Source organism: Neophocaena asiaeorientalis, unplaced genomic scaffold, assembly GCF_003031525.2.
Source record: "Neophocaena asiaeorientalis asiaeorientalis breed wild unplaced genomic scaffold, Neophocaena_asiaeorientalis_V1.1 scaffold757, whole genome shotgun sequence".
Classification (NCBI taxonomy): Eukaryota; Metazoa; Chordata; class Mammalia; order Artiodactyla; family Phocoenidae; genus Neophocaena; species Neophocaena asiaeorientalis.
Window position 1 is genome coordinate 1,054,298 of NW_020172686.1, and position 25,041 is coordinate 1,079,338.

The following is a 25,041-nucleotide window of genomic DNA, read 5'->3' on the forward strand; positions in this document are numbered from 1 at the left end:
GTTGTGGCCTCTCCCATTGCGGAGCAATGGCTCCGGACGCGCAGGCTCAGCGGCCATGGCTCACGGGCGCAGCCGCTCCGCGGCATGTGGGATCTTCCCGGATCGGGGCACGAACCTGTGTCCCCTGCATCGGCAGGCAGACTCTCAACCACTGCGCCACCAGGGAAGCCCAGAGTGTGAGAAATCTTGACAGATGTCAGTCTATGCCCCGTGGATACTCAAAATTTGGTCAAACGTTCATCATTTAACACATCACAGAAAACAAATGTTACACTCAAATTATTAACTCAGGAACATTTAATAAAGGGACTATTTACAGATTTGTGTTCACAATTAAGAAAACCAACCAGGAGGGATGGTGAAGTCCCCAGAAGCAGTTAACACCCTTGCATCTGACGAGCAGGGAGCTGCAGCCATCTGGGTGTCTGTAGACCAGCAGGAGGGAGGGAGGGCTGACACATACCTCCCTGTGTGAACCTGAGCAGAAACCCTAGGAAGCAGTTGTGCACTTCCTCTGGGCATGCAGAGCAGAAAAAGAAGAATGGGTGTGGTGACGTGCACAGATCCATAACACAGACAGCTTCCATCGTGCAGTTGCTACAAACACAAGTCATCCCGAGACCCTGTCTCAGACGACACGGTCTGTTCAACTATTTTTTACAGATTCACACTTAAGTGCTATCGTAGTCATACATTTTACTTCTAAATAGATCATAACCCCAAGTATGTTGTCATTACTTTGGTTTTAAGCAGTCCATTAACTTTTTGAAAGATTTTTAAATGAGAAAAAAAAATCTTTCATATTCACCCACACATTCACCATTTCCAGAGTGTTCTTTTCTTGCTGACCCCAAACTTTCTTCAGTGTTTCCTTACGGCAGGAACTCTCTCTGATTTTGTTTCTTTGAAGTCTTTTTTGCTTTCACTTTTGGAAGATGTTTTTGACAGGCAACCGAACTCCAGGTTGCAGGGGTTTCTTTTATATCTTTCATAATTTAATGATGTCACTCTGCTGTCTTTTAGTTTGCATAGTTTCTGACCAGAAGTATGTTGTTATTCTTTGTTCTGTGAACGTGTTGTGTCTTTTTCTCCAGACATTTTACAATCGTTCTCTTTAACACCGGTTTTCATCAATTTGATGATGATGTCCATTGGCATCTTTATGTTTCTTACGTGTTGGGTCCTTTGAGCTTATTGAATATGTCGAGTTATACTTTTCATCATATGTGGATATTTTTCAGCCATCGTTTATCCAAATCCTTTTTCTCCCTCCTCTATTTCTGGACCTCCCATTCCATGTATGTTACACCACAGTAACTAATTCCCTGTTTTCCTTTCCCCCTAGTCTTTTTCTCTCTGTGTGTAACATTCACCTGGATAATTTTTATACTTCCTGTTCAAATTCATTGATTGTTTTCCTTCTTCTATGTCTAATATGTTCTTAATTCCATCCAGTTTTTTTTTTTAATTTACAGATGTTGTTTTCATCCTGAGAAGTTCCATTTGAGCTTTTAAAAATATATCTTCCACTCATGTGTCGTCAAATTCATGTTTTCCTCTACTTTATACTTACAATAGCTATTTGAACATCCTTGTCTACTAATTCCAATCACTTCAGTCTTTTCTCTTTCTACTGCCTGATTTTCCTCCTGGTTACAAGTCATATGTTCCTGCCCCTTGGTATGCCACGTAAGTGTTTGGACGTCAGTCACTGTGGGTAGAGTAGCTTTTAATCTAGGGTTAGTTACCCTCCCCACCAAGACAATATTGTTCTGGGAACTCTCTTGATGCCCACGTGCTTTCGTATGGCTGGTGGGAATGTGAACTGTCCCTGCCTGCGCTGAGCTCCAGGGCTCGCCCAGCTCACTGCTCCCCAGTGCCACTCTCATGGTCTCAGCTTCATTCCACACACGTGTGAATCAGCACTAAAGCCCACAGACTCAAGGGGGGACTCATTGTGGATTTCTGCAGGCCGTCTCTGGGAAGCTCCTTCCTATCCAGCACTTTTCCCTGCAAATTCTAGCCACCAGGGCTCCCCAGACGCCAACTCGGCAACTCTCTTCAGTCCAGCAGGACCACGTTAATTCCCCTCCCTGACCTGCAGCCTGGATGCTGCCCCCAGGGTCTAGGCTGGGCAGTCGTGGTGCTCTCCTCACCTTGTCCACCTCCTGCCAGGGATCACAAACCTGTGTTTGACATATGTCTAAAAAACCTCTATTTCATAAATGGTACGGTTTCTAGCTGCTTAAGGCAGGAGAGTTTATCTGGTTCTTCCTATAGCACCATAGCAGAAAGCAGAAGTTTTCACACATAAAACACAGCTACCACTTTAAAATGCCTATTTTCTTATAATAATTTATATACAATGTACACATCTTCCTTTTAGAATTACTTTAATAGGATCATGCTTATCAAATTCTTCAAATTATTACAACTACTCCTCTGCATGAGATCTCTAATATATAATACTCAGTATTTCCTTTGTGTATGTATGCTCTAGTGTACTCTGAGTTACCCTTTCCCGGTGAAATCTTTCACTTACTTGTTATAACAATTGAGTTTTTCTCCTGTTTAGGCCTTCTAAGTATTTAACAGGCTGTCACTTTTGACTGAAAAGTCTGTACTTATCACAGTACTGATAAGACTTCCACACTGAGGAACCATCAATATGTAATAAGTTTTGTTTTCTGGGAGAAGGCTTTCCTATATTGCCTACTTAAAAAAAGTTCTCTTTCTGAATTCTGTATGGTGAGACAGTCACTGCAGTGACAGGGTTTCTCTCCTGTACGTGTCCTTGGAGTGTGAGGGGCCTGACACCTGATGGCAGACTCCCCATACTCACCGCACTCGCCCTGTGTCTACAGCATATGACTTCTCTGATGTATCAGGAGCTGTGCCTTCCTGTGGAAGGCTGTCCCACATTCACTGCATCTATAGCATTTATCTCCTGTATGGATCCTCTGATGCCTCATAAGGTGCGACTTTCTAGTGAAAGATTTCCCACATTCCCCACATTTATAGGGTCTCTCTCCTGTATGAATCCTCTGATGTATAATGAGCTGCGCCTTCTCAAAGAAAGCTTTTGTACAATCACTGCATCCATAGGTCTTCTCTCCTGTATGATTTCTCTGATGCTTAATGAGCTGTACTTTCTGAACAAATGCCTTCCCACACTCACTGCATTCATAGGGTTTCTCCCCTGTATGAATTCTCTGATGCCTAAGAAGCTGTGGCTTCCAGGCAAAAGCTTTCCTACACTCACTACATTCGAAGGGTTTCTCTCCAGTGTGGGTTCTCTGATGGTGAATGAGGCTTGACTTCTCACTGAAGGCTTTCCCACACTCGCTGCACTCATAGGGTTTCTCCCCTGTGTGTGTCCTCTGATGAGATACCAGGCTGGACTTTTGGGTGAAGGCTTTCCCACAGGCACCGCATTCATAAGGTTTCTCTCCGGTGTGAGTTCTCTGATGTGTCAGGAGCTGTGACTTCCCAAAGAAGGTTTTTCCACATTCAACACATCCATAGGGTTTTTCTCCTAAATGAGCTTTCTGATGTCTAATTAGTTCTGACTTCTTAAAGAAGGCTTCTTCACAGTTCCTGCACTGATAGTTCTTCTCTCCTGTGTGAGTCATTTGATGTTTGACAAGTTGCGGTTTTCTGATGAAGGCTTCACCACATTCACTGCATTCATAGGGCTTCTCTCCTGTGTGGATCCTCTGATGCCTAATGAGGAGTGAGTTCCTGCTGAAGGCTTTTTTACACTCACTACATGCATACGGTTTCTTCCCTGTATGAACCCTCTGATGAGTAATAAGCTGTGACTTCCAAAAGAAGGCTTTTCCGCAATCACTACATTTGTAGGGCTTCTCCCCTGTGTGTGTCCTCTGATGTGTAATGAGCCTTATTTTCTGGGAGAAGGCCTTCCCACAGTCATTGCAGCCATAGGGCTTCTCTACTGTGTGGGTTCTCTGATGCCTTTGAAGCTGTGACTTCCTACTAAAGGACTTCCCACAGTCACTGCAGCCATAGGGCTTCTCTCCCGTATGAGTTCTCTGATGTAAAACGAGCAGTGACTTCCTGCTGAAAGCTTTTTGACATTCACCACACCCATATGGTTTTTCTCCTGAATGAGTCCTTTGATGAATAGTGAGTAATGACTTCTGGGAGAAGGCTTTCCCACAGTCATGGCATCCGTAGGGCTTCTCTCCTGTATGAGTTCTCTGATGTATAATGAGCTGTGACTTTTTGTTAAAAACCTTACCACATTCTATGCATAAACAGACTCCTGTATGTGCTATTTGGTTTGTAATGAGCCCTGGCTCTTTACTGCTGACTTTTCTACATTTACTGCAATCAGAGTATTTTATTCCACCACAGGTTTTGTCAGGCTTGATACAGAAAAGTAATTTCTTATTAAGCTCATCAAGTTTTTTTCTTTCACAGTTACTTTTTGGAATAAGAAAATCAAAAGGATGTTTCAAACTTTTTTCACCTGTGCCACATTTATGGGATCTCATTCCTAAATGATCAAAGTTAATGCCTGAATGAAACATTTTCCCAAAGACGTCATATTCATGGCCTCTCTCCATACTTTTAAGCTTGTCTTGATTATCCTGGTGCCACATTTTGAGATTATTATCTAGCCAGACTTCTTCTAAAAAGGAAAAAATGAACCATACTGTGTAAATTTCCCCAATGATTATGCTTATTGAATAAGTCTTCTGAAATGGAGCCTAAGATCCCAGTCCATAAAAAAAAAAAATTCTCCCAAATACAATGTCTACTTATTAGGCATTGAGAATTTTAATAGAAATGAAAACAGATTTTGAAATTACAAATGTTTATAAACACAAGTTTCAAATAAGGAAAGATGAAATATACTCAAGTGATCATGATGAGGTAAAAGAGACAAGCAATTTCTGGGGGTGGTTAAGCACTCACTCCACAATAACCTACTGATCATCTACTGTGTGCCCAGACGCTGTGAGTAGCAGAAATCAGGGAGGAAGGCAGGTAAGTACCCCCATCAGAGAAGGCTGAGAATCACAGTACACAGAAGAGCAAGATTAGTACACAGTGCTGAACGTCAGGCAGGAAGAAACACTGAATATGATGCACAGCAAATGCAGGATATCAACTTCATGTCTGAAAGGTGAGGTATGTCAGTTTGCTGTACTATTGGTACATTAAAAAAACATTCTCATTCAAGATCCTCACCCGAATCACTGATATCAGTAATTTTACCATCATGAGAGTTACTTTTTGGAATTATCCAAGAGTTCTCCAGAGCTCAACATCAACACTTGTATTTAGGTTTTTGACACCTTAGTTGAATCGATCATCTATATATTGCATCTGTATATGATGGAAATTATTCTAAACCACAAGTATTCTTTGCATAACATTAGGACAGATTTTTTTTTTTTTACCCTGTAAGTACAATTATTTGTGATCTCCACAATATGACCATTTATTTATGTTTAGTTCACGATATTCTTTACTAGGAATTGTGAGGTAATACTCCCAAGATGAAAGATATGGCAAGATCTCAGATGTAAGGCTATCACTCCTTTTCTGCAGGATAATATTTTTTTTGGGAAAAAAAGCCACATCTAACTCTCAGACATACCAGAATTTCAGAGGAAGAACCAACTAGAGCCCGATACGGAGGAGAACAAAGGATTCAACGATCCGAGCTTCAGTGAGTGTGGATGATAATGCTATTCGTGGGCATTTTAAAGACTAGAGAGAGAAGTTAGGGGGTTAAAAACAAAGTCGTCTGTAGACACAGAAGTGTGAGATCCACCTGAATAGTTTACAAAAAATTGTTTCAGGAAATGTTAAAGAAAACTTACAAATTTTAACTCAAATCAAATCAGGAAATAAGATTAAGATATATATCCAAATTAATAAGTTAAATGATATAAAACAATATTGAAGTTAAACTGTACGAAAAAATCTTTAAGAAATTAAAAAAAAGTCTTGTCACTTTGGCAAACACGTGGACCAGGTTTCACTGGTGCCACCTCAGGTGCGGGTACACATGTGTTTCCCCGTCTCTGTTTCCATTACACTCCTGTCCTTTCTGCCTTAATTTCACCCTGTTTTCAATTGATATTCCCACTTCTAGGCTTGCTCCCTCCCAACTCTAGTCTCCACACAGCAACACGTAATATTTAGAAAATGTACTCAGGCCTTTTAACCCTTTGCTTAGAAACCTTTGATAAACCCAGACGTTTATCACGGCTTCTGCACCCCCGTGTGCTGGCTCCTTCCAGCCCCCACTCCCTCTCACAACACTGGGCTCCTCCCCATCCCAAACCCCAAAGGCCTTTTCCTGCTGTAGGCCCTTTGCATGTGCTCTCCCTGCCCAGCTTCCAGCATTCCTGGCTCACATTATTTTAAGGGCACACTAACGAACACCCTGTTTATTCCCTTCATAGCATGTATCAAATAGGTAATCACCTTGCTTCTCTCTCTCGCACTAGAATGTAAACCCTGAGGGCAGGGAACAGGTTTGTATTTTTCACTGAGGTACCCCCACTACATAGCGCATAACCAGCCCTCAATACATGTAGGATAAATACTCCTCACTTGTCATAAAACTTCTAAAGCAATTCCTTTCTATACAGTTAATCTTGAGAATTAACTTTGCATTTTGACACAAATGCTTCATGTTCAAACACTGAATTAGTTTTATATTTTCTTCTAAATTAAAATTCTCTGGTCCTGCAAGGTTATTTCATGACTCATATTTTATCTCAACTCCTCTCATTCCACAAAATAGCAGTGGTTCTAAATTAATGGGGGAACATAAAGTCTATCTTGACAGCTTTTCTAAACTACACATACCCAGTCCTAATAATCCGCGTGAATGGTGCCTAGACATCTGTAATTTGAAGTATTTCCTAAGGTATGCTGAAACACTTACTTAGACGAAAACCTTTGCACTAAAGAAATATTTGATAAATAAGAAAGCTCCTGCCATACCTGGCCTCACAACAACCAATTAATGAAGTATTTAGTAATTACACAGCATCAATTCCATACAGAACAGAGAAGAGTAAGTTACTCACCATCTTTCTATGTAGGAAAAAACCTTAAGACCTAATTGGTTAAGGAATTACAGATAATGTGTGATCACACCCGAGTCCCTACAATACTGCTCAGTGGGTAGAGATTTCAGAAAAGGCTGGGAGTCAGGGAACACTCCCTGGAGGTGGAAAAAGAGCTTAAAGTGAAGAAGGGGAGGGTGTCTAAATGGGAAAGTGTAGGACAACCAAAGGCCCGCATGCAGAGAAACAAACGTGAAAGACACGAGGAAAGAACTACTTTGAGTGGCGTCAACCAGGACCTCTGGGCACAGGAAAAACTGCAGAGGTAAGATGCTGCCACACCGTGAGGGTCTTCAACACAAATGGCGTTAAAGTATCACAGAGCAGGTCTTAAACCCAGCAGACTATTTGAAGGGATAAATGAGAAGCTTTATAAGCTGAATACCAAAGGCACCAGAAAGAAGCCCTGGACACTGACCCTGAAGTTCTTATCTGCAGGGAGGCCAGAAGAGTGCTTAAGGCGTTAGACTTTTCTCCTGTATCCATGGACTCACCTTCTGCTCTATGTGGGTTTGAAATAGAAATCTGACCAATTAGGCAGAGAAAAGAAAATTAATAAAGGAAACTCAAAGGCAATCAGTGTCACCTCAAACAGGAAAAAAACTATGAATTCTTAAAGAGGAGGAAGGAAGCCCACATGTACAGGTGGGACTGGGGAAGCTAGCAAAAGGGGCGTATCCAAGAAGGCAGGTCCTAAATGACTGTGCTGCCGGGTACGGAAGACGAGGCACACTTCATCACCAGCTCCGTCAAAGGGGACGCATCCTGACACGGAGACCAGGATGGAGAGCACATGAAAAGTCAGGAAGGACTTGTGTCACTAGTCCTGAGTCAACTCTAAGGACGGAGGAACTTTAAACACGGTTTTACAGATAACATTTCAAAAGTACCAGCCTGTCATCAAAACCCGAGACCTAACTTTCACTATCTGCCATATACCTGATTATTTCTCACCTGGAAAGTTCTGACTTAGGGTTTCTTCACCTAATATCCACGGCTCTTCTTGCTCCAGTTTGATAATCGCCTCAGGTTTGATCATTTGATAACCTGTCAATTGGAAACACAGAGAGTCCCAACTGCTTGGGCTGAGGGACTCTTAAATATAAAGAAGATTTCACTACAGAGGCTAAAAAACAAAACAAGCAAATAAAAACCTTTCAACTGGGTGTAGCAATCAAAAAATCCTTCGGCATCTGAAACTTAAGCCCGAAATCCATAATATCTTAGGGGTCCCACAGTTGCTGGGTGCGCCCTGCGTCACACAAGAATGTTCTTACCCAAGAAGACTAGGTTGCTACAGTTCTCCAGCGTCACATCCCTGTACAAGGTCTTCTGAGTAGGATTAAGTAGCTGCCACTCCTCCACCGTGAAGTCCACAGCCACATCCTCAAACGATATCTAAGAAAGCATAGTGCCTGTTAAACCGGAAGTCATTCTCTTTGTTGAATACAGGCTTTCTTCTCTACAGTGACAGGTGGCCTCCGAGTTGGCCCCATGGTCTCCAACTCCTGGGGTTCATGCTTTCGTTTAATCCCCACCATCCTGACTATGGGCTGGACTTATTGACTCACTTCCACTGAATGGAACAGGGTAGAAGTGCTGGATCAGGTGTAAGAGAATGTGACTTCCACGTTGCGAACCCTCTCCTGCTCTCCCTGGGCCACATGGCGAGGCAGCCCTGTGCACAAGCCCACGTGGCAAAGACCCGAGGCCTGCCAACACCCACGTGAGCGAGCTTGGAGGGGGTCACCTCCCTACCGCCCCGTGAGATGGCCCTTCTCAACATCCTGATGACGGGGCCGCATGAGACCCTCCACCAGAACCAAATGGGTGAGCAGCTGTCAGACCCCTAACTCACAGAAACTGAGATACATGTTTGTGTTTTCAGCCACTGAGATTTGGGGTAATTTGTTACATAGCAAGGGGTAAGTAATATAATATCCTAGTCGTGCATTATACTTTGAGAGGAAAACAAAAATGTTATTAAAATATTCATCATTATGAATTCATTCACCTATCCACCCATCTATCCATAGAATAAGAAGTTGGAATAGGCTGTCTTTAAATAAGCAGTGTTTCTAAAAGAAGGTGCCACTGGTATCTGGGCAAAGGACAAGACACCACAGAGACCGATACTGTCCCAGGCTGGGCCCACGTACGTGTGCTGCCGTGTCGTCAGAAGGTGCCGAAACAGCACAGAAAGCTGTCCTGCCTTCCAGACGCTGGACGAGACCCAAAACACTGCCCAGGGACAGGCTCCCGTGCCAGCGGGCCATGATGCTCTCAACACATGGACCTCACTGGTCCTCTGGTCCCAACCAGAGGGTTTCACTGGACCCTGACACTTTCTTGGGGTCTGGTCTGGCCATCCTCATGGGCTCCCCAGGCACGGGTCACACTCTCCAGGCCTTACCTGACCACATTTACTTCCTGTTCGAATTCATGCCATCTGATAATAGTCCCGTATTTGCAGAGGGGCTGAGTGAGTGTTTTAATGGACAGTTTGAGGACAGGCTTAAGGGGCTGACAGGAAGGCTCATGGCGACCCCAGCCTGGAGCACAGAGCTCAGAAGGGAGCGGCCCTTTGCACGGTGCCGGGGCTCGGCCAGGCTGCCCCCAGTCACAGCCCTCCCCTCACAGTCACTGACCCGTCATGTTCTGCGGAAGACCCCGTGGGAGCCTCCACCCCTACGACCCCGTCCTGAAGACTCAGTGACTGCCAGATCCTGTACATCCACTTTCAAATCTTTTAAAACCTCAGGAGTTTCTGCTAAGCAATTTTTAAATGCACTCTATCTCTCTGGTTAAATTATGTAAAAATATCTGTCCCTCTGTATAGGGACAACGTGTCTTTCCAGACAAAGGGTCTGGATGAAAACGGAGATGATTTCTTTTAAAGTTTTGATTACTAAATGGGACACAGCGATGATGACCAGAGAGAAAGGAAAATAAAGCCCAGCACCAGGGGAGGCACAGGGGAGGGAGAAAGACATTAACGACCTCTGTGTTTTAGACCTACTCCTGAAAACTTTCCTTCCGCCTGGAAAAAACACAAGAAACAAAAGAAAATGACTCGCTGTGCTTCTCTCCGCGCCCGTGACCACTCTGCGTGTAGACTGACGCCTGCCTTCTCGACGGGGCTGCCGGCCAGCAGCACAGGGCGCCTCAGCCCCCATGCTTCCCACGCAACAGCCCGATGCTGTCTGCACCCCATGAGGTGGCAGGGCCCGGACAAACCAAATGGCCTGGAACTCAGCGCCCCAGGCAGCCCCTCGGAAGCCAAGGACTGAAGTAAAGTAATCAGACTGGGCGACGGAAAGCCACGCTGGGGCCGTTAGCCTAACTGCCTGATGAAAGCACGTGCCGCCTCGAGGCTCTGGGACTGTGCTTCTGGTGTGCACGCCCAGCCACGTGACCCCGGTGTCTCCGCCCTGGCAGGCGTTCAGGCCAGCCTCCGCCTGCTGCCAGAGCTGTGCTATGCGGACCACTGCCTTGTGCCAGGTCACAAAGGTTCACACGGCCACTTGAGAAGCCTCCTGATGGGCTGACACATGCCTTCTTGATTGGGAAACAGCTGAGACCACATGCAGGCTGAGAGGCTGCCCCGGATGAACTCCCTGGTTCCTGTCTCGGCCCCTCTAGGTCCGACCTGTTCAGGTCCATGATGGGGTTGCCTGTTTCTCACTCAGGTCCCGAAAAATCAAGCAGATGGGCTGACGAGTCTGGCTCCTGGTTAAAAACCTACATGTGAACCTTCAGGTCCAAACACAGGCAGGCCCAAAGGGTTACCCCGCAGGGCTCCTGGGGGACACTGTCCCTACCCCAGCCCCCAGAACTGGGGCGCAGCCTGCGTGCCATGGCCTCCAAGGGGCCGGTGAGGATCTCGTGTGCCCTGCGTCTCTGCCTGAGGCCTTTGGCAGAAGCCTTTCTCAGGTGCCTCTCTAAGACCCCCTTGTGAGAGGGGGGACCTGAAGACACTGTCTGCACTCTGACCCAGTACCCTGTACTTTCCACTCCCTCCCCCTCTTCCCCTCCTCCTGGCCCCCAAGTCCACAAATCTGCCCGAGCCTTTTGTTCGGGGCTCCCTGGGCAGCGAACACCTGTGTTGACACACCTGACACGTGGCCAGGGCGCTGTTCACTCCTCAGGAAAAGGTAATGGGGAGTCAGCGCCTTCTGCGGCATCCGGCTCTCACTCGTGCCATCACTCTCGGCTACTGTCACCCTGGCTGCGCCGTCACCAGCTACTCTGACACCTGGCAGCTCAGCCCTCTCAGCTCTGCTGAGCTCCTGGCACAGAACACAGCAGCGAAGGGGAAAAGCTACAGTGCTGTGTGCTGCTGTAAACAACAGGATTTTTAAAAGAAAGAAAGGAACAGAGGAAGGAAAAGAGGGAGGAGGTCAGCTAGGTGGATGGGAATTGTTTTGAAAGGTGAAGGGAGGGATTACCCTGGTGGCGCAGTGGCTAAGAATCTGCCTGCCAATGCAGGGGACACGGGTTTGAGCCCTGGTCTGGGAAGATCCCACATGCTGCGGAGCAGCTAAGCCCTTGCACCACAACTACTGAGCCTGTGCTCTAGAGCCCGTGAGCCGCAACTACTGAGCCCGTGTGCCACAACTACTGAAGCTGGTGTGCCTAGAGCCCGTGCTCTGCAACAAGAGAAGCCACCGCAATGAGAGGCCCATGCACCGCAACGAAGAGTAGACCCCGCTCACTGCAACTAGAGAAAGCCCGCACGCAGCAACGAAGACCCAATGCAGCCAAAAAATTAATTAATTTAAAAAAAAAAAAAAAAGAAGAAGAAAAGTGAAGGGACACCGCAGTCGTATCTTGAGTCAATAAAGTCGGGGCGGTGGGGGGAGGGATGAATTAGGAGGTTGGGACTAGCAGATGCAAACTATTATATCTCTCGAATGGATAAACAACAAGGCCCTACTGCAGAGCACAGGGAACTATCTAATCTCCTGGGATAAACCGTAATGGAAAAGAATATGAAAAACAATGTATGTATATTTATATATACAACTGAACCACTTTGCTGTACAGCAGAAACTAACACAACATTGTAAATCAACTATACATCAAAAAAAAGGTCAGGAAAAGGAACTGAAGGCAGATACCCTCCTGTACAGCAGAAGCAAAAACAGTTCTACCTAAAATGTATCGAAATTCCAACTGAGGGAATACATATGGGGCCGTTTGAAGGTTTTGTAACAATCAGTTGTGCCGGATGATTCAGGTTTCTTCCCTAAACCCAGAGCTCAGGTGGGACATGGACCCAGGCCTGCTGCCCATCGCTGTGCTCTTTACACCCGCGCCCACCGAGGACCTGCGAGGAGCAGCCTCAGAAATGTGTCCATCCGTTACAGGATGTCATCTCCCACGTCATCTACAACAGCAGCTAGTAAAACGCTTTCTTTACAGGAAACCATCAGGAGATGTTTGCTCCCACTGAGCAAATGGTCTGCTTTTTGACAGAGGAAACCACGCAACTCTTCCCGTTTCTCTTTCTGTGGCGGCTTCTGGGAACATGTGAGGAAGCTTGCGGCTCAACTCCAACAGTGCAGGGCCTTAATTCTCTTATATCTGTGCCCCAACTTGAAGACTTTTGTATGATTCTGTGATCCACCTTGTACTTCTTTTGACATCTTCCTTCCCAAGGTTAGATTTTCTCCGGTTACAATTGAAATGTATTTAGCCCTTTCCTGTTAGTTGTAGAGATGTCTGTGAGCCTCATCACACGTACACGTAAAACCGCTAGAGGACAAATAACTCACCTGTGACTTGACCATTCTCCCCCGGTCCTGGGAAATCTGCTCTGCTCTGTCCTGATGCTCTGGAAGAAGGCCTCTGGTCAAAGGTCTGTGGACTGGGAATGCACCCCGAGTCCTGAGGCCTCTTCTTTCTTATTTCACATGAGTTTTCGTGCTCCTGAGGGCCATGGCCTGGAGGTGCAGTGGGAATTTTATTTTAGATGATGTAATTCATTTGGGGACCTCAATCTTGGTTCTCTATAGCTGGGAACTCAGACAGGCTATGTGCTAGCACTGAGAAACAGGATAGAAAGTGAGCTACTGGCGTGTGTCAGCTGAGCCGACCGCAGCCAGGCCAGGCCTGCACCACACACGGGGCTCTGCAGCCTGGCTCCCACCTGGGAATGCCCGACGGGAGCCACCTGCCTCACTGGTTCAACCAAAGACCCCAGGGGAGCCCCACCACCTCAAAGCACTCTGCAGAGACGGCAACAAAGTCTGGAAATACAGTCTTGGCTCACTCCCCCTGAAGCACCTTTTCCCGGGGGCACTTAGATGAAACCACGGGCACAGGTACTACAGGATAAAATGCCACTCACTTCTAGGCAGGACAGGGAACGGGCAATGGCCTGGGGTGCTGGCTCTCTACTCCAAAATCAGCCCTGGAGCAAAAGGAAAGCATAGATCAGAGGAACTAAAAGAAATGGCCAAAAGAAGAGGAGAGACCCCGGGGGAGATGGAGGCCGCGGTGAAGCTGACGCTCGGGTGTGGGTGTCTGGCTGAGCTGGCCGCGCTACAGCCCAGAGCAGACGCAGTGAGAAGAGAGGCCTAAGGAAATCTTTTCAGTTCTTTCTTTCTCAGCTCACATTGGCGCAAATACTGCCTTCCCTTCCCTCGGAAATCAGCAGAACAGCCTAGGCCACGGTAGAAGGCAGCTCAAAATCCCTGCTGAGTTTAGGAATCACAGAAACGGCAAGGGCCCAGCTGCCTTCAGGCACTTGTCTCCCACCGCCCCATGGACCCCAAGGAAACTGCTCCACACCTGCTTCTTCCTAAGGGTCTCTGATCCCTGATCGGAGGAACTGCTAAGACAAGTGGTGGGTACGGGGCTATCCAGTGGCTCTAAGGTCCACACTGCTGGCCCTGGGGCCCCTTCCCTTCCCTTTACTTCGAAGGCCTGGCCTCAGCCCTTCCCTAATGCAATTATCAGAGTAGGAAAGCAGATAACACCTCTAGGGGGATACAGCTCAGAGCCTGTGAGGGCAAATACAAATTAAAAAGAAAAAGACTCCCCAGAACCTTATTCAAAGAGTATTTACTGTAGAAAATTACAAAGTCCTTCTCTGCCCCTTTGGGATGTAGGTTAATCTTTCCTAAAACTAAGTTTAACAACTCAAGAATGCCTTTCTTAAGGACATGGGAGCCATCTCCGAAATCATCCAGGAAGGTACACCCCTCTCTCTGGGTCTCTGGGAGGACAGGAGCCTAGCCAGCCTGACTTTGGCACCTGGCTCCAAATTGTAAAATTACCCCCCATCATAAAGGTACGACAAGTGTATTTTTCCTTTGGATGAAGGCAAGTAGCCAACACAGTAGCCACCCCCACTACCAGGCAAGGTTAGGATGGACTACACGTGACAAATGATCACTTATCTTGAGACCGTGTGTATAACGGCTTGTACCTGCCCAGCTACAGAAAAGGGCACGATCTCTTCCTGTCTCTCGCAATGTCTTTAGCAGACTGCCTGAGGTGGGCATCAAATTCTGGTTCAATTTTTATTCAATAATAAAACTATTCTAAGGGACTTCCCTGGTGGTCCAGTGGTTAAGACTCCATGCTTTCACTGCAGGGGGCACGGGTTCGATCCCTGGTCAGGGAACTAAGAACCTGCATGCCACGCATGCAGCCAAAAAAAAATTTTAATTAAAAAAAAAATTAAGAAACAACCACCACCTATTCTTTCTCTTCTGCTTTTGTGGAAAAGTCTTCTGGATTGGCAGAGGCTGGTTGAAATTATTTCCTCAACGAGCCAAATAACCAAATAAATGAGTACAACCACTACTTTAAAAACTTTTTAAAAGATCACAAACTGTATTACAGAGATCACCTGAGGCAGAATTATCAGAACAGATGGACCAATAGTTAAGATCAGCACAGTCACAAAAAACATGACGCCTTCATGCACACAAATACTTACACTTTCAATGTCTCCACCGCTGTGGAGTGAACCAGGCACTTACACCAGCCGGGTACCGGATCAGGGTCAAGGACTCCACGGGCTCACAGCAGGGTCACACAGGGATGTGACTTCCTTTATGAGGGTACACCTGAAAGGAAATATCCAAAAATACAGTTATCGGTAAGTCTTGGGGGCCCGAGGGACAAACTCCACCTCCCACCCAAGATGCCTAGCGCTGCGGTCCACACCTGTGGCAACTTGTTCTCCCGGCTTGGTCCCCACAGGCGGACAGGCTGAGAGGAAGGCCGACATGGTGGATGGCCAGTGGGCACCTTTCCGCGAAGTAAGCTGAGCAAGGAGAGAACGTAATAGCTACAGGAGATCTAGAGCAGGAGCCCCTTGTTCTAACAAAGAATGGGGGGAGCGGAGGGAGGTATCCTCAGGGTCCCAGTGGAACAAAGAGAGATGGGTGGACTCGTCCTCCACAAATGAGGGAAGCAAGTTACGCCCTGGTGTTAGCAGACTGCCAGGTTTTGCTCCCGGGCAGCTAACAAGAATGGAGAGAACATTGGCCCCTTTGAGGCCCTTCCTGCCCACCCCTAGAGCTGGGCTGAGGGCTGGAATCAGACCACCCTCTCGGGAGCCCCACACCCTCGGTCAGCAAGGGAAAGAGGAAAGGAAACCCAGGAATGCTACTCAACGCCAGGCGGACCACTGACCAGCTCCTGGCACCGTCTCTCGAGGGCCTTAACCATCTCCCTCTTCGTCCTTTAACGAATCGAGGGAGGACACAGGCCAGGGAGGGAGGGCAGGTCCCAATGCTCCCCAGGTGCTGAGGATCCTTTGGAGAGTCAAGAACTAGCCCATCTAGACAGACAGGCTGGATTTTGAAATTTGACGTGAAACAGTGGCAGAGGGCAGAGCGAGGGTGTCCAGGGCAGGAAGACCTCTACAAGTGGGAATGGAGAAGGATGGCATGCGTTCTGCCCACGCGTGGGGGGCAGCAGACACAAAGGTCAGATTCCCTGAGTGAAACCGGACTCTCCTGAGACCAGGGTGAAGAGTGTGGTGCATGAGAACAGGTGTCTCACGAAAAACGTCCTGGGAGAGCAGAGAGCAACACCCGAAGGAGAAGCGCCTCTTCCCGAGATGCACAGGGAGCTCCCTGGAGCTCCTGGGCACGGGCAGGTCCCGATGGTCCAGGAGGTCCAGTGAAAAGAGAGCCCAGAGTCACTGCTTTCCAAACCTGAGGCCCCCTGAGACACAGGCCCACCTGCCCTGGAAGCTTCTATCTTGTCTGGACCCCTTTTGGGTTGATGCACAGGAGACCTTCTGTAGCTTCTCCTCTGGAAAAGGGGACGTGCCAACTGTACTAACACCCCGAACAGTCACCCTGGTTCCTCCCCCAGGACCCCAACATACTCCTGCACTGTGCTCTCACATCCACGTCAGAGCCCACTCACACACTAATGCAGACCTAGACACACACTCCCAGTCTCGTTTACGGGCCAGGAAAGCAGCGATTTGCTGAAGGCCTCTTACTACCAGGCCCTGTTCCAGGCACGTGGGAGAGACCACTAAACAGGACAGACAGTCCCTGCCCTCTAGGATGGGAAACAGACACACAAGTAAGTAAAATAATTTCAGACTGTGAGAGCGCACAGAAGAAACTTCAGATGCGCCAGAGTGGGTGGGTGGAGGGCACTCCTTGCAGATGACTTTGAGCCGAGCTCTGAGGAGGCGGGGCCGGCCCCTGAAGGCTACAGGCCAGCCACGCCCAGCAACGAGCATCGACACAAAGGGCTGGAGCAGGGGGGGGGACTCCTAGCCGGTGGGGTCTCTGAGTACTTTTTAACAAGGCAATATTCAAGTAAAAGGAGCCATCACTGACCAACACAGCCGTGTACACGCCGGGTGAGAGGGGCCAAAGAACAAAGGACAACACGGTTACTGAACGGAAGTCACCACGTTGTCTTGCCTGAGCCAACGAAGGACTCACCCAAACCCCAAAACACCACCCTTAAAGGCCCCGCAATCACCAACACCCGAAGCCCCACAAATGCGGTTCCAAAGACCACCTCAATCACACTGACTGACCCCCCGAGAACCCGCAGCCCCCAGATCACTGGACACACGAGTCTCCAGGACACACAACCATTGACTCCATAAAGCCCATGTGCCCAATGCCCCCCCAGGGGGTCTGGGCCGTCAATTACACACACTGTGAGTCCCCATCGGCTCCTCTAGCAAGGCCCCCCCCATCACCAACCACCAGTGACAAAACCAATCCACAGAAGTGTGTGAATCAAAGAACCCCAAAGTCTCTCCACAGCCAACCCACGATCAGACACCCACAGAACCCCTGACTCCCGGTCACGGCGGGCTCTCCGTCACTCAGCCCTGCGCACCAGCCACAGGCCGCCTTACGGACCACCTGGTTGATCACGACCCCAGAGCCGTCTGACCTCCACAGGCTTCTCAATGCCAAGGCCAAGAAACCCCATCACTGGCTCCTCCAAACCCCACTCAATAACCTCCACGGTCTATCCACTGACTAGACACTGAGTCAGTGGAACCCCAAATGCTGAGTCCCAAAGGACCCCCAGAGAACTCCAACCCCTCCCTCTCGCGATGCCCACCCACTCACCTTCACAGAGCCCGCCACCACCCGCCCCCTAAACCAGGCCCTCATCACACAGGGCTGCCAGCCACTCACCTCCAGATACCCACTCTCCAGTCCACGCCATGCTCACCCACCACTCAGACGCCCCCAGAGCTCATCACCCTGCGAGGGCCCCCAGCTCCTCACAAACACCCCCGGCCCCTCCAACGGCGCCAATTACCACCCCCACTTCCCCCTCACAGCCCCCAACAGGCCACTCGTCAACCTGTGTGCAGACCCCTGCCACTGACACGCGGTCTCCGACCTGATGCCTCAGCCATAAGATCCCCAAACACGGGCTGCCCCGGTCACTGCCCTCCACCGAAAAAGCTACCATCGAACTGTCAAGTCAAACCAAACATAGACGTAGCAAAGAAATGTTTTACTCCGAGGATTTATTCTTGGGTGGGGCGGAGGGATGCTGGAAGAGGAAGGACGCTAGGGCCCTAAGACGCACAGCATCTCTTCAGAGTGTGGGGAAGCTGGATCAAAGGGCGGGGGACCAGACAGCAGACGAGAGGACTTCTCACCGGAGGTCGGCCAGTTCTGGGTGCAGTGGCGGGCTACAAGCTGCTCAAGCCTACCGCCCAGAGTTCAGGGAACTGCAGGAAGGAGAGAAGCTGAACCAAATTTGGTTTCTAAGCGTTCTCATCAGTGAGAACAAACAGTTCAGCTAATCATTGATGAGGCAAAAGATGAGAGGGGCTGCGTCATATTTACCTACGGCCTTGTCACAGGTAAACAAGGGCATCATGTGGGAAGGGGGTTCTTTGCAGCCAGCTGTTTCCCGGAACCCGAGCGGGAGGGGGATCTTCCCAGGAGCACACGGCTCAGGTACAGTCCAACACTGCAGCAACCAGTGGTCCCTCCTGCCGACGAATTCCTCAGTGCAACTCTGGGCCCTCTACATGCCCCCCACGCGCCCACAGAGCCTCGTCGTTCATCCCTTCGCGCCCAGTCGCCAAGCCAAAAGCACGCAAATCGTGGATGGCTAGAGCCTTAACTATTGCTGCACACAGACCCGAACCCACATCCCCAGGGCACACGCCGGCCCCGCACAGCCCTCCACTCACTCCCGAGGGGAGCCTCCGGGCTCCCTCACCCCCAGGGCCTGCTGCCTCCAACCCCCGAGGCTAAGGTCCCCCCAAAGGCCCCTCCCATCCACTTAATTCCCTCCGCCGGCTTCACAACCACTCACCCCTCCCTGGCCCCGAATTACTGATTTTCACAGACATTCCACTACCTCGCCCGCCAAGTGTCCCCAGCTTCATCAGCCCCACCGTCTCCCCCACAGCTCCTCCTCTCCCACCACCACGGGAGGCCCTGCCCTGCCCCCCAAATCACCACCGCCAGCCCGCAGCCCCGCCGTCCCGTCCCCGCCCCCCACACCCTTACCCCTTTGGCCCACGGCGCCGAGGCGGACACGGCCGGGCCGCGGGAGTGTCCGCGCAGAACTACATTTCCCGGAGCCCCGTTCGCCTTAGAACTACATTTCCCAGAGGGCTCCGCGGCACGCCTCCGTGATGGACAGGGGTGAGGTTTCCTGGTGCCAACCTCTTTGCGGCTGCCTGGGGCTCCCGGTTCAGACGGTGGGATGTAGCCTGCGCTCCCCCCCACCCCTCAATGTGCTCCAGTTTTGATCATAGAGAAAAGTAATTTATAAAATCAAAGTAGTAGTATAGGTACGTTTTATCCAGTCCAACAGTACTAACAGAATGAAAATAAATGAAATGAGGGATTTGGGGAGAAATAAAATGTAATTTGGGAAGAGAAGTAAATTAAAGAATATAAAAGCAGAATATAAAAGGAATTAAAATAGAAAAAACTAAACTTGATAAATCCAATTTTTAAAATAAAATATAAAATCATACTAGAGATTTTTATCAAAAAGTGGGAGGAAACAGCAAAAACAATTGGTAATGAAAAAAGAAAATTAGCCAAAAAGAACAAATTAAAATATTTGTGAAGGAATATTTTGCTCAATTACATGTAATCTAGGACCTATGTTAATAAATTTAGAACTTAATGAAGTACGTGATTTAAAGGAATAGTTAGGTAATTAACTTAAGAAAATAATATCTTTTTAGACCTAGAGTGATGGTTAAAAATGTTTTATTGGGCTTCCTTGGTGGCACAGTGGTTAAGAATCCACCTGCCAATGCAGGGGACACAGGTTCGAGCCCTGGTCCAGGAGGATCCCACATGCTACGGAGCAACTAAGCCCGTGTGCCACAACTACTGAGTCTGCGCTGTAGAGCCTGCGAACCACAACTACTGAAGCCCTCAGGCCTAGAGCCTATGCTCTGCAACAAGAGAAGCCACCACAATGAAAAGCCCGCGCACCGCAACGAAGAATAGCCCCTGCTTGCCGCAACTAGGGAAAGCCCGTGCGCAGCAACGAAGACCCAATGCAGCCAAAAATAAAATAAAATAAATTTTTTTAAAAAGTTCTTAGCTACAGACTCACATGTTTTCCTTGGTGAATCCTCCACATTGTCAAGGAGTATAATCTTACCAAACAATTTCTAGAAAAATCTAGACCGAACCCTTTTCTTAACACAAAGATAGCAAAATAGTTATACCGTAACCAAAAGTAAATTAAAAAAAACAAACAAACTGTAAAGCAGTTTCAGTTATATTTATGTGAAAAATTAAAAAAAAATAGTAAATAGAATCAAGCAATACATTTAGAAACATATATCATAAACAAGTAGAAGTCATTGCAGGACTTTTCACCCTATCAGTAGATTAAAGGGGGAAACATGCATCATCATCTAATTAAATACTGAAAAATCTTTAAATAAATTCAACCTAGAATGTCCATTTAAAAAAAAAGCACACAGGGCTTCCCTGGTAGCGCAGTGGTTGAGAGTCCGCCTGCCGATACAGGGGACATGAGTTCGTGCCCTGGTCCAGGAAGATCCCACATGTCATGGAGAATGTCCTAGAATGTCCATTAAAAAAAAAAAGCACACAGAAGTGTTAAGATACTACTACCACAACATGTGAAAATAAATGTCTCATAAATGGATAATGGTATAAGAAGTATTATCATTAGAAATCATAAAACTATCACCAATATTGTTTTCTTAAATTGAGAATATTTTAAAAATACACGAAAGTATAGAGAATGAGATCATAAACGGTCAAATGATCAGATATTCATATTTGGTAATATGAATATTACCAAATATTTGGTAATATTTGATTCAGATCCTTCTTTAATCAAAAAAAAATTAAAACACTGTATATTCAGTTGCTGTTCTCTGAGCCTTTAGTCTCTTTCTTCCTATTACCATTCCTCTTGGGGCAATCATTGCAATGAGTGTGCTGTGTAGCCTGCCATTCCATGTATACTTTTACTACACGCAGACTGTGTTTATCATATGTCATACATTTTATGTCTTAACTTTACATGAACGGTATTGTTGACAAACTCAACATTAAATCTCCAGGTTGTTGATCCTGGTCTCAAGTAAAGACTTCTCATTCTTTTTTTGTTTTGTTTTGTTTTTAATATTTATTTGTTTATTTGGCTGTGCCGGGTTCTTAGTTGTGGCATGCGGGATCTAGTTCCCTGACCAGGGATGGAACCTGGGCCCCCTGCATTGGGAGCGTGGAGTCTTAACCACTGGACCACCAGGGAAGTCCCAAGACTTGTCATTCTTAAATAACTGGGAAACAGTACCAGCTGGAGGCCTCACACTGAAGGGTGTTAGGAAATTTTCAGAAGCAGATGACTGCATGAAGTGGACAACTTCTGCTCAAGATCAACGGAACAAGATGACCTGAGCACTTAGGTATGTACTTCAACCTCTTTGTCAGTGAAAGTTTAGAGTGTTTACTGCTGCTAGTTACATCTCTTTTTTTTAAGTATTTTTATTTTTATTAAGGTATGTACTTTTTTTTTTTTTTTTTTGCGGTTCACAGGCCTCTCACCACTGTGGCCTCTCCAGCTGCAGAGCACAGGCCCCGGACGCGCAGGTTCAACGGCCATGGCTCACGGGCCCAGCTGCTCCGCGGCATGTGGGATTCTCCCGGACCGGGGCACGAACCCGCGTCCCCTGCATCGGCAGGCGGACTCCCAACCACTGCGCCACCAGGGAAGCCCCTCTAGTTACATCTTAACTATGATACCCTGTAGAGTCTCGATCTTGACGACCTTGACATTGTTCTTTGCGCCTCCATCACTCTTTGTAATGAGCCCAACACCTGGTTACAATTTGTTGATGATACGGTGAAAATTATTAATTTTGTATTCATTTTTCACCTAGCTTCCTTTGGTGCTAATTTATTGTGATAAATCAGTTGATTTCCTAAGTAAGTTGGATCAACTACGTAGTGCCTTTTTAAGTGGCAAAGAAGGTTTGGTTTTGTGTTTTAAGTAAGCAATTTAGTTAGCACTCCTACAACTGGTTCTTTTTTTTTAATGTGCTAATCTTTTTTTTTTTTTTGAAGATGTTGGGGGTAGGAATTTATTTATTTATTTATTTATTATGGCTGTGTTGGGTCTTCATTTCTGTGCGAGGGCTTTCTCTAGTTGTGGCAAGCGGGGGCCCCTCTTCATCGCGGTGCGTGGGCCTCTCACTATCGCGGCCTCTCTTGTTGCGGAGCACAGGCTCCAGACGTGCAGGCTCAGTAGTTGTGGCTCACGGGCCCAGTTGCTCCTCGGCATGTGGGATCTTCCCAGACCAGGGCTCGAACCCGCGTCCCCTGCATTAGCAGGCAGATTCTCAACCACTGTGCCACCAGGGAAGCCCCAACTTGTTTTTTTTTACAAATTTATTTATTTTATTTATTTTTGGCTGTGTTGTGTCTTCGTTGCTGTGCGCAGGCTTTCTCTAGTTGTGGCGAGCGGGGGCTACTCTTCGTTGCAGTGTGTGGACTTCTCATCATGGTGGAGCATGGGCTGTAGGCACACGGGCTTTTATTGCGGAGTATGGGCTGTAGGCACACGGGCTCAGTAGTTGTGGCTCCCAGGCTCTAGAGCACAGGTTTCAGTAGTTTTGGCGCATGGGCTCAGTAGTTGTGGCACACGGGCTTAGTTACTCCGTGGCACGTGGGATCTTCCTGGACCAGGGCTCGAACCCGTGTCCCCTGCACTGGCAGGCATATTCTTAACCACTGTGCCACCAGGGAAGTCCCCCTAGTTCTTTTTAAAAGCTGACTTTGTAACAATAGACTGATTTTTCTGCAAAATCTTATCTCAGAGGCTTACTGCCTTGTGTGTTGTCATGGGTGCTCTAGTGTGCGACCCAGAACCTCCTTAAGGACTGAGACACTGATCCCTCCAGCTACCAATTGTGGTGCCTTCTAAGAGGCCACAAATGAGTCCCTCTCAAGAAATTGCCCTCAGCTGAAGGAGCTGCCTCACCCAAGATTAGCCTCCTCCTTGGGGACAGCCTGTATCCAACAACTGGTCAATATAGGGGTACAAAGTCCCCACCCCTTTGCCTCAATTTTGGATATATCTGAAGGGCCCGCTTCAGAGACCTTTGCAGGGTTAGCTGAGGCCTCCTTTGTAAATGGATCTCTGTTCAAATTTCCCTTCCTTCCAGTCCCGCTTCCCTCATTCCCTTACAAACCACCTGCTCATAAACCTCCATTACAAAGTCCGCTTCCTGCAAAACTCAACCTGCTACCTGTGTACACTTCTTGTTCCAGTTAGTTTATAAGTGTCTGTTAGAGAAATACATTTGTCTCATCTTTTGCTGAGTCCCTTAGTATTAAAGTCCTAGGCTTATATAGTAGATTTCCCCCCCACACAAAATAAAAGCACAGAAAGAGAATGGAAGATCAGGGAGGCTGAGACTGAGAAGAAATTATTATGAAAAAGACAATTTTAAAAATGGAGAAATAATTTTTCTAGGTATCTTCCATATAAATAAACCAATCAATTCAATATCTAAAGAGAAACTACTGTTTCCAAAATGGGGAGCAAAATAAGTAGGAGCACTTTCTTACCCGAAGCTTAGAATTTAAGTAGAGAAAAAAATAAAGATATACAAGGAGGAAACAAAGAATGATATGTGATATGAAGGCCATAGGAGTAATTTACATGGTTCAAATTACAAGTCCTACCACAGTTCATAAATATGGTGGGATCAAAATTCACTGGAATAGATAAGAATGAATTTGGAGGCTTTGCAATATGACCTGAGCAAACTGAAAATGTGTATAGTGCTTCCTCATGCTGCGACTGTCCCATGGAACAGGGTGAATTCATGTATCAGGGGAGCCAGTAATTCTAGAACTAGAGGACCTGAGAAAATCTATTTTTGCCTTCCCTACATCCATTCCCTTTCTTCTGATAATTCATCTCAGTTTTTCTTTGGGAAACAACCTTTCTCCTATTCTTAGTCTATGTGGGTTCAGTAAAGCTTCAGACAATGAAGTATTGGTTTTATACAATGGGCAAGGGCTGGACCATCAGTCATTGTGACTCTTGTTCAGGGATGGGCATCTGACCCTATGAGAGTCCATCCCCGCATATTTTCCCGAAGGATTATGAAAGAAGGGTGAGTTTTACTTTGATATTACATGAGAAAAGGCCAACTGGGAAGAATAGAGAAAGGGAGAAAGTAGTGTAATGGCGAATGAAGCTGTGAGTCCAGCCATTCCTGAAGCCCACTGCTTGTCCCCTTCAGTTATAAAACTAATACATTTTCTCTATTAGTTTAAACTAGTTTGAGCTATATTTCTGGCATTTGTATCCAAACGACTCTTAATACAAATTTACTGCATTAATTAGGCATGGTGTTTCTGATCTCAGGGAGACAGCAGTGAGTGGTGGCTTGAAGCAGGATCTTAGTTCCCTCCCCAGGAATTGAACCTGAGTAGCTGGGGTGAAAACCAGGAATTCTAACCACTAGACAACCAGAAGCTAGAGGCTAGAAGCAGAGCTGCCCTGGCTCCTGTCCCCTTTGAAAACAAAAGTTTTTCAAGGAGACAAAAACTTGAAAACAGACACAAAGTTTATTATTAGAGACACAGCACAACATATGGCAGAGCACACAGAGAAGCAGTTTATTTATTTAAGGCAGAAGCAAGGCAGAAATACGCACCAGGAAAAGAGTGCATGCATCCTCCTTAATGAGGAGCACGCCAGAGAGGCGATTTAAATCACTGAGGGCAGTGCTTCTGAGTCTTTGTTTTTCTCTGGCCAATAATCTTGCTTTGTTTCCAACATCTGACCTGGCCCAGGGCCCTCCCCATGTGCGCGCATTTTTAGCCAAGATGGATTCCACCGTGGAGGTCTCTGGGAGATAGACAGCACCTATTATGGGATAGCAGCCCCTCCCTTTCTGACCCCTGAGGAGCCTTTCTGTGCA

The 25,041-nt window shown here is 47.2% G+C and overlaps 1 protein-coding gene across 4 annotated transcripts; it reads right to left on the reverse strand.

Moving 5' to 3' along the window:
• Window positions 1-402: 402 nt before the first annotated feature.
• ZNF605 (zinc finger protein 605) lies at window positions 403-19,166 on the reverse strand. Of its 4 annotated transcripts, XM_024739903.1 has the most exons (7): window positions 19,106-19,166; window positions 15,067-15,196; window positions 13,468-13,530; window positions 12,893-13,060; window positions 8,393-8,513; window positions 8,070-8,162; window positions 403-4,654 (listed from the first exon to the last, which is right to left on the reverse strand). In XM_024739903.1, the coding sequence occupies exons 4-7, from the start codon at window positions 12,905-12,907 to the stop codon at window positions 2,859-2,861; spliced, it is 2,025 nt and encodes a 674-aa protein (XP_024595671.1). In that variant the 5' UTR covers window positions 12,908-13,060; window positions 13,468-13,530; window positions 15,067-15,196; window positions 19,106-19,166; the 3' UTR covers window positions 403-2,858. The 4 variants fall into 4 exon arrangements, with proteins under 4 accessions (XP_024595671.1, XP_024595670.1, XP_024595672.1 ...); XM_024739902.1 differs by lacking the exon at window positions 13,468-13,530; XM_024739904.1 differs by lacking the exons at window positions 13,468-13,530; window positions 19,106-19,166 and adding an exon at window positions 15,297-15,487.
• Window positions 19,167-25,041: the final 5,875 nt, after the last annotated feature.